Here is a 13,643-nt window from a genome sequence, read left to right as displayed (position 1 = left end):
AAACTAATAATGAAGACCCTTGAGGACTCTTCCATCACACTATTAAAAAAAAAAGTTACAGTAGAGACACAAAGCAAGGAATATTAAAGGAGTCCCGAAAGTCAAGGAAGTCATCCAGGTCATCAAAGAAATTATAAATTTGTTGGAATCAATTACAATGATTTCAAAAATTCATTCAGAAAACTCGCTGAGGAAATATTACTTAAGAGATTATTAAAAAACCCCAAACAAAACAGGAACAAAACCAAGCCTCTCCCCCCATTTATAAAGCAAATATTTAGAATGCATTCATTCAGATCTGTAATTCTTGTGTTAGCCCAGAACAAGTAGAAGCTACAGTAAGAGTTAAACGGCCTACTTCTATTTGGAACTTGTGACATGGCTATACAGGGAACTGCCTTACCAATCTGGGAGTGTTTTGAAGAGGCTATACATGGCTGTGGATGATCTCTCTGATCTATTTGGACTCACACAGAATCTCTGGACCGAAGGTTTTTAAGGAAACCAAGTAGTCCTGTGTAAGTCCATGTGTGAAAAAAAAGACGAGTAATAGGGAACAAAAGTTAGAAGAAAACAATCATTTCTTGCAGTGAATGAGCTCACTAGTGTATATCCATGGTAGTCCATGTGGGAGCTTAACCTGTTCAGTGAGACAGGCAAACAGCCAGGTCATTGAGTGTTCTGGTAATATTAAGTTATGCAGGATGGCAAAGCCAAGAGCAGATTGAAGAACTGAAGATGGACATGTATGAGAAGGCAACAAAATGACAGATGAAATCTGAAGTAGATAAAAGTAAAGCTATGCACATGAAGAAAAGGTCTTCCAGAGCCAGAACAAGTTGCTTACAGCTGGCCATCACTGATAACGAAGTGTCCCTCAGGGGTGCATACCTGGACCAATACTGTTTAATAAATTCACTAATGACACAGACAGTGGGATCGAGTGCAAGTTTGCAGATGACACCAAGCTGAGTGGTGCAACTGACATACCTGAGGGATTAGATGCCGTTCGAGGGACTTGGACAAAATAGAAAAGTGGGCCCATGTGAACCTCAGGAAATTCAACAAGGCAAAATGCAAGGTCCTGCATCTGGGTTGAAGCAACTCCCTGGTATCAATACAGGTTGATGAAGAGATTGAGAGCAGCCCTGTGGAGAAGGACTGGTACTGGTGGATGAAAAGCTGGACATGATCTAGCAGTATGCACCAGCAGACCAAAAAGCTAAACGTATGCTGGGCTGCATCAAAAACTGTGACTAGCAGGTTAACACAGGTGATTCTCCCCTCTACTTTGCTCTCGTGAGACCCCATCCAGTTCTGGAGTTCTCAGTACAGAAAAGACTTGAGCCTGCTCGTACAGGTCCATAGGAAGGACACAGAAATGATCAGAGATGGAACACCTCTTATATGAAGAAAGCTGAGAGAGTTGGGATTCTCCAGTCTGGAAAATAGAAGTGTCAGTGACATCTTATTGTGCCCTTTCATAGGGACAGACTTTTTAGTAGGGCCTGTTGCCACAATTAGGGTAGTAAAAACACTGGAACAGGTTGTCTGGAGAGGCCACACGTGCCCCATTCCCTGGAAATATCCAAGGTCAAGTTGGACAGGGCTTTAAGCAACCTGACGTAGTTGAAGATGTCCCTGCTCACAAATGCAAGGGGAATTGGACTAGATGACCTTTAAATGTCCCTTCCAACCCAAACTATTCTATGATAAGCAAATTCTTGGAGCTGATGTGTTTTCATGGCGCTGCCTCAGCTCAGTGCTCAACACTGGTTAAAAAAAGCAGATCAAAAGTTTAAAAAGAAATAGAAAAGAAAGCAGACTATCTTTATGCAAGCATATAGATTTAAAATTCACCTGATTTTAGGACAGAACCAAGGCTGCAAGAGCAACGATAACAAAAAGTACAAACAACTTCTGTTGGGAGAAGAGTTGAGGAGGCTTCAAAAGTTTAGGCTACAAAAGAGGGCCTAAGTAGGGATTGTGGTAAAGAAAAGTATAAAGAAACTGACTGCTCACTGTCTCATCCAGCAATCCAGTAAAGATTAGTATTTATTAAATAATGCCAGTAGATGCCAGTTTCAGAACAAAAACAAAAAGAGGAGTACTTTTTACTGCAGCAGACATAAAGCTGTGAATAGAAACAATATCATGAGAGACTGAGGAAGTACTTTGATGAGAGATCTATTAAGGATTATTATGTAGATGAACCACATCGAACTCTGACAGTCCCCTGAGCTGAAAGTAGATGGAGGCTGGGTGGACTGCTCAATTAAACATTATGCTTGCCCTGCTTTTACTCTTTGTTGGGCATCCACTGATGGCCAGTGCTGGTGACAGCATAGTGGGTTAGAGGAGCATTTGGTCAGATCCAGCATTGCCAATTCTTAATTTCTTACAACAGTGACAGACAAAAAATGAGTATGCATGATGCTAATCAGATCTAACATCCTGAAAGTAAAGCTGTTCTGGAAACGGGAAATCACATATTAACCTTTTGACAGCAGGAACTGAGCTTAGATGTGGATCATCCTTCAGCAGATCATGACTACTTTTACTTTTTCCCTTCATGCTCTGTTAAAAAAAAAAAAAAAAAGAAAGAGAAAGGTATTATCAGTTCCACTGTTTGAGGGAATAGATGATGACAAAGGTAATGGTAAGAAAAAGATAACTTATTTCATGTTAGCTTCAGATCAATCAATAAGTATGAACACTGTTAATGGCAGAATAGAGGAGTTCCAGGAAGAGAAGCATCAAGTTAAAAACTGCTGTTGTGATAAACCTCTATTATAATCCTGATACCATCTCTCTGTAATACTGACCACCATTATTCACTGTTATCTTTTGCATTTTTAATTAAATCCTAAGGACCATTTTTCCACCATGTGGTACAAGACTCACCATGATGCAGTCTGATCATTAACTGAAGCAGGTAGGTAGCCAAACCATAGTGCTCTCAAGAAATAATTTGCTCAGCAGTAGAAATCAAAATTACTGTTTTTTAAAGAAATTTTTTAACTAGCCCTATTTAAAAGACAAATTCAGTTAAGAAAAATTAACTCAAAGACTACCTATGCAACCCTAGTTCTGTGAATGTGGACAGTTCACAATAGTGCAATATTTAGTTATGACAATGTACTATTTTCCACACAGCAATCCCACTTCATTTTGCACACAGAATGGATATACATAAGAAGATGGAGCTAAGAATGTGCTGGCAGTGAGCAAGTTGATTTCAAACCACAGGTATTTTACCAAGAAATCACATTCTTATCATTAAGAATAATTATGTGAAGAACAATGAAGTATCCATCACCTCCATGAATTTTAAATGGCAGACATAGATCCACACTATGAAGTACGAAACTTTATGTTTAAGGAAATGTAAAAATATCACACAATAAGTGAAGGAACCTTCAAAGATACAAGTTAAAAACCCCTATTTTTTCAACATGTTAAAATTGTAGAAACATAAAACCTGACATAATTTCTACTATTACTGTTCAAAACTCAAACATAGGAACAAGATTAAAAACCTTAGAACTTTTCAGAGACATGCAAAAAAGGTAATCTTAAATCAAAAAGAAAAATAGGGATGATTTAGTATGATACCTGACTAACTCTACTGACTTCCTCCTCTTCTTCTTCAGCTTCTTCCCCAAACGAAAGCAAGTTAAAATTCCTTTAAGAGAGAAAACACATTTTCTAGTAAATCTTTACATACTATCTTAATAATATTCCACAAACTTTCAATGTACTACTTTCATACTGAATGCAACTTAAAAAAATAACCCCTTTTTTCCTGCTAAATGCACCAATTTCACTTTTCATTGCATATTTATGACTACCAAATTTCATTCACAGAAACAGAAATTTCTCATGTTAAAATGCTTTTTGCTTAGCGTTTTAGTGGAAGAGAAGTGATAGCTGATAAAACAAGTTCAAAAATGTCAAAGAACTGAGCCACAGCCTAGTTACTAATACATATTAATTTCAGTGTCATCTCTGTCACAAAAGAATTACTGCATATTCTTGCCCATGGGAAAGGCTTAAGCTACCTTTTCCTCTTTTACAAAACAAACTATCGTCATGCATGAAATAGGTATAGCTCAGCTGATGTAACAGTAACCACTTCAGTCAGTGCAATTAAGATTCCTTATCCTCTCAGAAACAGGGAAGTAAGTTTTGCTAAATCAGAGAACGCTCCTCTGTACATCTTGGTAAAGCATTGTGTTTCGAAACTGGCAAGAGAAAATTACCAGGCTGCAAATTAAATTTGAAAGAAAATTAACCACCACTTATGTTGCATATATTTACTTTGTGCCTTTTACTTTAGATTTTTTAGTTTCTTCTTCTGGTTTGTCCTTCTTCAGTTTTCTATTCAGTCTTGGAACAATGTCGTCAAAAGGATTAAACAAAACCTGTTAAACAAAAGTAATCTTTAATAAGTGTTTTGTTAAATGATTCCATATTTTAAAACAATATATATAAATCCATGCCAAGTTTTCATATTAGAACATTGTTTTCTGAACATAATGAACAAAATAATTTTCAAAATTCAAATTTCACACCAGAGCATGCTCACCTCAGTGCTTCTTATTTTGTGTGGACTAAGAGGTCTCTCTTCTTTGTCAACTTCTACTTCAGCCAGGCGCAACATGTTATATATTGTATCCCCTGTAACCTGTTAAATTTGCAAAGAAAAAAAAAGTTTGAAAGGTCTCACCTATAATTTTCATTAATTATTCTGCAGTATGCTAAGCAATTGTCATGTAAAGAATTTTGAAAATACAAATGATATAGGAAATATCACTGCCTTACATGTTGTAAACATCTAAGACTTCTGAAAGACACCAAGTACAATGTACAAAGGTTTGTGTTTTTTAAATTTAAATGCCAAAGCTGAAGGAAAACAGGTAGCTAAACCTTAATGTGTGAGAGCACATGCAGGGGAAGATGTCAAATTCTCAGTGTGAGCTGTTAAACAGTAAAAGACACTGTGAAATAAAAAATAGTTGGCTTATTTTCTTTCAACTATATCACCAGCGGTAAATTCATCTCATGTTTTTCATTTTCTTGGTTTTCTTGGGTAATTGGAATTTATAATCAAAATTTTCTAAAGTGTCACTAGTATTAGACGGAACTGATTAGTAAGACAGAACCAAAGTAATATTTGAAAGATTATCCAAAGAAAGAACACCACGAAAATATAGTTTAGAAGAATAACAACAGCAAAGTAGATAATTATGGGTAAACCCCATACCAACATTTCTATTAGACATGGGAAACACAGAGAACAGAAACAGCTTAGAAAGCAGTGAAATAAATTTCAAATGTATGTAGCAGCAGACAACACTAAAATAGCCTTTCAACACAGAGAAACTCATAGTAGTTTCTGTTACACTCAAGCTAGCACTCCAGCCTGTATAGCAGACCTTTCCAAAGATTGTGTGCTTGTTGTTAAGTTCATCTGCACGACCCAATGTAAAGAAAAACTGACTCCCATTATCATGGGGCCCAGCATTCGCCATAGCAACAAGTCCTCTTCGATTAAATCGCAATCGCGAATGGAACTCATCCTGGCAAAGACAGAGAGAAAAGAACACGATTTAAGTATAAAAATATTTTTTCCACTTCTTTAGCTACATCTTATTTACATCAATATGCACACACAGAATATTTGCTGTTAATTTTATTTCAGACAGTAATAAAGAAAAAGTCTTTTGAAACTTCATGCCAAAATTAAATTTAAAAACTTCTGTTTTCAGCAGAGAAGATTATTTTTAGTCAGTGTTTTTTGTTCTTAGTGCCTATAATAATGAAGACAAGTGAACAGTCTTGTTTCAAGAGAAACTGTAAACATGTATTCAACAAACACTGAAATAAAAAAAAATAGAAATTAGTATATCAATAATAGAAACATATCAGTAATAAAATTCTAAGTCCTGTTTTACTAACTTCCTCTTTCTCCTATCACTGCATAATAATTGTTATTCATTATTTTTACTGGAATTATTATCTCCCCAGTATTTAGAAAATCCAAAGCATTTCTGAAAGTAACTACATTTCTTACATGTATTGTAAAACCACTATTCTTGTTAACCACTGTATTTAGGCAAAAAAATCTAATTCCTGTAGAATAATTGAAAGCTCAGTAACAGGTTGCAATAATACAGTATTGCAACAATTCATAGGAGGAATATTTTCTGGACTATAAAGAGATAGAATACAATTACTTTCAAAGCGAAGCTGAAGTGATGAGTAACATATTAATACCATTAAATACCATTAATATAATGGTTTTAAAACCTGCAAGATTGAGATACATTAATTTTAAGGAGCGGTGCTTCCACAATATTCGTAATATTTTTTTTCTGTTCTCTGTTCAGATACCAACCCTTTTCACAAACTTAACATTTATGTTATGAGTCTACTCTGGCAGCAGGGGAATAGAAGGCCCAGATACAGGCCATGCAGCTTTTGTCATGAGTTAAAGGTGCCAGCCCCATCTGAAATAAAATAAGAAGGCAGAACAGGACACAGCTGTGTAGCTTCACTCAGGATCTCAGCCTCCTGGTTAAGAGATGAGCCATGCTAGTGTCAGTAATATTAACGAACACACAAACAACATTAAAAGATCTTTGCTAAATGAGAGACAATATGTGTAAACAACGTACATATGCCACAGATCACTCTTCACTCTTCCTGGCCCCACATGAACATGTGAAGTTCACGCTAGTAAGGTTATACATTTATCATAGTATCAGAACACCCAGAGTTAAGAACTCTCAACTTAAAAAGACATATTCAAACACACCAAAGAAACATGTGAAAGTAGTGTGAGGTATCCCTGCCCATGGCAGGGGGGTTGGAACTAGATGATCTTAAGGTCCTTTCCAACCCAAACTATTCTCTGATTCTATACATGTATAATGATGCTGTCTAATGTAAGGTTTGTTTTCTCACAACCTAACATAACAGGATGAACAACTGATAGAGAATAACCAAAAACTAATGCATAAGATATACAGATACGTACCTTGAAAGGAGCTCCATAGATTGAATCTCCACCTGATCCAGTACCAGTAGGATCACCTCCCTGCACTATAAAGCCAGGCACTACTCTGTGAAATATTGTGTTACTGTAATACTCTAAAAAAAAAAAACAAACAAAAAAAAGGATATTAAAAATACCTAAGTAGTCTCAAAATCAGACTTTCATATAAATGTCCAGAGGCTGAAGTTCCAGAAAGAAGTACTGTAACTGGATTCTGCTATTTCCACTGGGTTCCCTCCTCTTCCACTGTTCCATTCAGTGTGACTGTATCTCAGCTATAGAGTAATGCTAGTGACATTTATGAAGAAAAGATAAAAAGAAGGGGTACCATATGCTTCTGTTTTAAAAAATACTGCCAATCACCAACAAGATGGTATAAATGAATTATTTTCAGCTTTCAAATTTTATCACTGGAATGATACTACTAATGTATATCAATTTAAACGAGAGCTAAAACTAGTATGCTGTGTCCCAGCCAACATCTCACATAAATCGTTAGCCATATCCATACACCAAATGATTAACATGTTCACTCAACAGCATGGAACACAGGTGTCTTCCCTTTCACCACCTACACTGTACCTAAACCGGTAATTTTCACAAAATGAAACATGCGGTACATTTTGCACCCTAAGTTATTTTCTTTCATCTATATACCCCTCCATCTCTCCATCCATCTATCTATCCAGATAAGTGATATGAGATCATAAATAAGACAACAAATGAATGAAAACTTCATCTGACATAGATTTCTGGGTTTTGGGGTTTTTTTTGTTTGGGTTTTTCAACAACTAAAAATAAATCTTCAGGATGCTGCAAGACAAAGCAGGATCTACAAATGTTGCAGCAAAGCCACTGAGCCGCCTTCATTTGGAGCTCGGATCAGATGCCTCTATACAAATGCCCGTAGCATGAGGAATAAACAAGAGGAATTAAGAGATGTGGGCACATCTACGGGGCTATGATATAATAGGCATCACAGAAACATGGTGGGATGGCTCCTTTGACTGGAGTGTTGGAATGGAGGGTTATAGGCTTTTTAGAAAAGACAGGCCCGGTAGGAGGGGAGGGGGAGTTGCCCTTTATGTTAGGGATAGGCTAGAGAGTACGGAACTCTGTCTGGGGACAGGTGATCACTTAACAGAAAGTTTGTGGGTCAGGGTTAAGGGGAAATCGGTGATGGGACACATTACTGTGGGGATATGTTACAGACCGCCTGATCAAGAGGAACCTGTGGATGAAGAACTCTACAGACAAATAGGAAAAGCCTCACGCTCACAGGCCCTTGTTCTCATGGAGGACTTCAACCACCCTGACATCTGTTGGGGCGACGGTACGGCCCGGCACAAGCAATCCAGGAGGTTTCTCGATTGTGTGGAAGACAACTTCCTTCTGCAAGCAATAAAGGAGCCGACGAGGAGAGGTGCCCTGCTTGACCTCATGTTCACCAACAGGGAAGGGCTCGTTGGAAATGTGACTCTCCAGGGAAGTCTTGGATGCTGTGATTATGAGATGGTCGAATTTGAGGTCCTCAAGACAATGAGAAGAGCATGCAGTAAGCTCACTGCCCTGGACTGCAAGAGAGCAGACTTTGGCCTCTTCAGGAACCTGCTTAGCAAGGTTCCATGGGATATAGCCCTAGAGGACAAGGGGGAACCAAGACTCTTGGTTAATATTCAAGGATCACCTGCTACAGGCTCAGGAGTGTTGCATCCTGACCAGAAGGAAGTGCAGCAGGAGGGCCAGGAGACCTCCTTGTATGGATAAGGAGCTGCTGAGAAAAAATCACAAGAAAAAAGAGGCTTATAAAAGGTGGAAACAAGGACAGGTGGCCTGGGATGAATACAGGGATGTTGTCAGGGTAGTTAGGGAATAAATTAGGAAAGCTAAGGCCCAATTGGAGCTAAACTTGTCAAGGGATGTTAAAGATAATAGGAAGGGATTTTATAGGTATGTAGTGGCTAAAAAACAGACTAAGGACAATGTAGGCCCCCTCCGGAAACTTTCAGGAGAACTGGCTACACAGGACTTGGAGAAGGCTGAGGTTCTGAATGGCTTCTTTGCCTCAGTCTTCACTGGCAAAGGCTCTGACCGCAGCACCCGAGTCTTGGAAGGCGGATGCAGGGACTGTGAAAACCTAGACCTTGGGCCCACTGTACATGAGGATTTGGTTTGAGACCATCTTAAGAACCTGAATGTACACAAGTCCATGGGACCTGATGAAATCCATCCACGGGTCCTGAAGGAGCTGGCGAATGAAGTTGCAAAGCCACTGGCCATCATATTTGAAAAATCATGGCAGTCAGGTGAAGTTCCTGATGACTGGAAAAAGGGAAATATAACCCCCATTTTCAAGAAGGGGAAAATGGATGACCCGGGGAATTACAGACCAGTCAGTCTCACCTCTGTGCCTGGCAAAATCTGGGAGCAGATTCTTTTGGAAGGCATGCTAGGGCACATGAAAAACAACAAGGTGCTTGGTGACAGCCAGCATGGCTTTACTAGGGGAAAATCCTGCCTGACCAATTTCATGGCCTTCTATGATGGGGCTACAAAAGTGATGGACAGGGGTGGAGCAGCTGACGTCATCTACCTGGACTTGTGCAAAGCATTCGACACTGTCCCACATGACATCCTTGTCTCTAAATTGGAGAGACATCAATTTGATAGGTGGACCACTCGGTGGATAAAGAACTGGCTGGATGGTCACACTCAAAGAGTTGTGGTCAACGGGTCAATGTCTGGCTGGAGACCAGTAACAAGTGGTGTCCCTCAGGCATACGTGTTGGGACCGGTCTTGTTTAGTATTTTTGTCGCTGACATGGACAATGGAATTGAGTGTGCCCTCAGCAAGTTTGCCGATGACACCAGGCTGTGTGGTTCAGTTGATATGCTGGAGGGAAGGAATGCCATTCAGAGGGACCTTGACACACTTGTGAGGTGGGCTGATGCCAACCTCATGAAGTTTAACCATGTCAAGTGCAAGGTCCTACACCTGGGTGGGAGCAATCCCAGGCACAGCTACAGTTTGGGCAAAAAGGAAATTCATGGTAGTCCTGCAGAGAAGGACTTGGGGGTGTTAGTCAATGACAAAATGAACATGAGCCAGCAATGTGCACTCACAGCCCAGAAAGCCAACTGTATCCTGGGCTGCATCAAAAGGAGCGTGACCAGCAGGTCAAAGGAGGTGATCCTGCCCCTCTACTCTGCTCTCGTGAGACCTCACTTGGAGTATTGTGTGCAGTTCTGGTGTCCTCAATATAAAAAGGACATGGTGCTGTTGGAACATGTCCAGAGGAGGGCCACGAGGATGATCAGGGGACTGGAGCACCTCCCATATGAAGACAGGCTGAGAAAGTTGGGGCTGTTCAGCCTGGAGAAGAGAAGGCTGCGTGGAGACCTCATAGAAGCCTTCCAGTATCTGAAGGGGGCCTACAGGGATGCTGGTGAAGGGCTACTCATTAGGGACTGTAGTGATAGGACAAGGAGTAATGGGTTGAAACTTAAACAGCAGAGGTTTAGACTGGATATAAGAAAGAAATTCTTTACTGTTAGGGTGGTGAGGTACTGGAATGGGTTGCCCAGGGAGGTTGTGAATGCTCCATCCCTGGCAGTGTTCAAGACCAGGTTGGATGAAGCCTTGTGTGATATGGTTTAGTGTGAGGTGTCCCTGCCCATGGCAGGGGGGGTTGGAACTGGATGATCTTAAGGTCCTTTCCAACCCTAACTATTCTATGATTCTGTGATTCTATTAATGGATCGTTACATGTTAGGATACTCATAAGAGAACTACTCAAATTTATTATACGAAGCATAGGATCCTACACAGCAGTCAGACACATTTAGAAAGGAAATAAAGCCCAGTTCAACACTGAGGACAACTGAATTCCTAGTACTCACCAAGAACTAAGAAACTGATTCACCATTGCAAAATATCTCCACATTAGGTGTAAGAATATGGAACAAATTGGACACATGCTGGAGGTACAAATCCTAAACTAATATTTTTCCTTAATAGAGGAGTGCTAAAAGAACTCTTAACCACTTTATAAATGCATACATGGGATAACAGCAGCAGCTAGAGAGCACATAAAGGCACAGGGTCCTTCACAAATTCTTGTTACAGTTTTTCCAATAGGAAGCTTCTCATTCTGGTAGCCACTGCCTCAGTGAAGAGCACTACAGAGCCTCCATCAACAAAAACTACAGCAAAGGAAATGTTAAAAGAACTCATGAAAAAAATTATAACGTAGTAAAGATGGTGATACAGAAATGAGAATTTTGGAGCATGTTCAGTACCGCATATTGCCATTTCATGCATATATTAAAGAAGAAGTAATATTTGTAGAGACTTGGTGAAAATAAGCCTTTTCAAGCCTATGACATTTAATTTTTCACCAATACTTGTCATTTGCTACACTGGAGAAAACCCATTTAAATTATTATTTTTTCCCCACTGGGCTTACTAATAACCTTGAAATAGTGTCTGACTGTTAGTTAATATTTTCTAAATACAAATAAATTTATCAACATATTAAAACATGACCTCTGTTTAAAAAAAAACAACAAAACACAAAGATTGCATATGAAATAATTTCAATAACTCCTATCTCATTCAGCCATTACCTTCCATACAAAGCTGGATGAAATTTCGACATGCTTTTGGTGCTTCTTTTGACCATAATTCTATATCTATATCTCCTGCTGTTGTTCTCAGCAAAACCTAGGAAAAGATAGATAAATACACCATTAGTTTTATTGTAACTCAGTCACTTACCAAAGAACATATCCTGAGTTAAAAAAATACTTCTGAACTCATTATATCCTACCAGTAATAGCCATTTAAATGTGCCAGGCAGATACTGATAATTTAAACTGTATTACCAGAATACTATTCTAGAAAAAATCCTATATATTCTAGAAACACTACATAATTATATATATATATTGCACAATATTACACATATTGTGTATATATAGTATATAATAAGCACTATATATTCTAAAAATATAAACTATATAATTCTAGCCAGAACTGCATCTATTCAGATAGCTTTCATGCAACAACAGTTGGTATTATACAGCATCATAAAGTTTAATTAATTGACTACTTTCACGCACTATCAAATCCCCTTGAGGTACACACCAGACTTCCCCATTTTTTCTGCATTACCCACCAAGTGCGCCCAGGTCCTTGAGTGAAAGCAATTCCATGACTGTGTTTGCCTTTGCCTGATGCAGGAATAACACAGAGTATCTTCTTTAGCATTTTCTTTATGTGTACTACAGGAACTTTATCACCCTCTACAGTATGTAAAAAGTTATTTATTCAGATACAGTTCTGTACTGCTATGTATAATGAGGCTTCAAGGACAATGACCTGGTACCTGACACAACAGATACTTTGATACCCTTTAGCACTTCCATAATGAAACAACATGGGAAAGGAAAAAAATTACACCATAAATCTCCAAAACCATATCTTTCATACAAGTAACACCATTCAATGCAGTAAGAGATCATAAAATTAAGAACCTAATTACAGAAATCATAAGAATCAACTCAGTTTGAAAAGACCTTTAAGATCACCAAGTCCACCCATTACCCCAGCACTGCCAAGACCACCTGTAACCCATGTCACTATGGGCCTTATCTACATGCTTTTTGAATGCTTTCAGGGAGAGTGACTCCACCATTCCCTAGGCAGTCTGTTCCAATGCCTGACCATCCCCTCTGTGAAGAAATTTCTCCCAATATCCAATCTAAGCCTCCCCAAGCACAGCTTGAGGCCATTACCTCTTGTCCTATCACATGTTACCTGGGAGGAGATACTCATCCCCACCTCACTACAACCTCATTTCAGTTAGCTATAGAAAGCAATAAGGCCTTCTCAAGAGTAAACCCCCCCAAGGTCCCTCAGCCATTCCTCTTCACACGTGTGCTCCAGAAACTTCTCTGCTCCCACTCCAGCACCTCACTGTCTTTCTTACAGTGAGGGACCCAGAACTGAACACAGGATTCGAAGTGCAGTCTCACCAGTGCCCAGTACAGGGGATGATCACTGCCCTGGTCATGCTACCACACTACTTCTGATACAGGCCAGGATGCTGCTGGTCTTCTTGGCTGCCTAGCCACAACCTGGTCATGTTCAACTTCTTCAAACAGCACCCCCCGCTCCTTTTCCACTGAGCAGCTTTCCAGCCACTCTTTCCCAAGCCTGTAGTACTGCATACAGTTGTTGTAGCCCAAGTGCAAGTGGCATTATCCACACTCCATTGATCCAGCCTGTTCAGATCCCTTTGAGCAGGGGCAGAGCCTTCCTACCGTCCAGTAGACCAACACCCCTAGCCAGCTAGATGTCATCTACAAATTTACTGAGGGTGCACCCAATCCCCTCATCCAGATCTTCAACACAGGCATTAAACAACACCAGCCCTAATACAGAGCCCTGAGGGACACTACTGGTGACCGGTCGCTAGCTCGATGTGACACCATTTACCACCAGTCCTTAGCTTCTGCTAAGATACAGTCAAGAACAGAGAAAATTAAATGTAGTGCTTTAAGCACAGCGCTGTGTTACCTA

General features: G+C 39.5%; 1 protein-coding gene across 1 annotated transcript in view; it reads right to left on the bottom strand.

Annotated features, from left to right (window-relative positions):
• The window catches only part of CWC27 (CWC27 spliceosome associated cyclophilin), a 120,598-nt gene that overhangs the window by 106,403 nt on the left and 552 nt on the right, over positions 1 to 13,643 (bottom strand). Inside the window, exons 2-8 of the mRNA XM_031051608.2 lie at positions 11,687 to 11,783; positions 7,043 to 7,155; positions 5,439 to 5,582; positions 4,589 to 4,687; positions 4,321 to 4,424; positions 3,616 to 3,685; positions 2,498 to 2,577 (exon numbers count right to left, since the gene is read on the bottom strand). Coding sequence (XP_030907468.1) covers positions 2,498 to 2,577; positions 3,616 to 3,685; positions 4,321 to 4,424; positions 4,589 to 4,687; positions 5,439 to 5,582; positions 7,043 to 7,155; positions 11,687 to 11,783 — 707 coding nt within the window. The remainder of the gene's footprint in view (positions 1 to 2,497; positions 2,578 to 3,615; positions 3,686 to 4,320; positions 4,425 to 4,588; positions 4,688 to 5,438; positions 5,583 to 7,042; positions 7,156 to 11,686; positions 11,784 to 13,643) is intronic.

Source organism: Melopsittacus undulatus, chromosome Z (assembly GCF_012275295.1).
Source record: "Melopsittacus undulatus isolate bMelUnd1 chromosome Z, bMelUnd1.mat.Z, whole genome shotgun sequence".
Taxonomy (NCBI): domain Eukaryota; kingdom Metazoa; phylum Chordata; class Aves; order Psittaciformes; family Psittaculidae; genus Melopsittacus; species Melopsittacus undulatus.
Note: the sequence above shows the minus strand (reverse complement) of the source record. Positions and strands in the feature narration are given on the sequence as shown.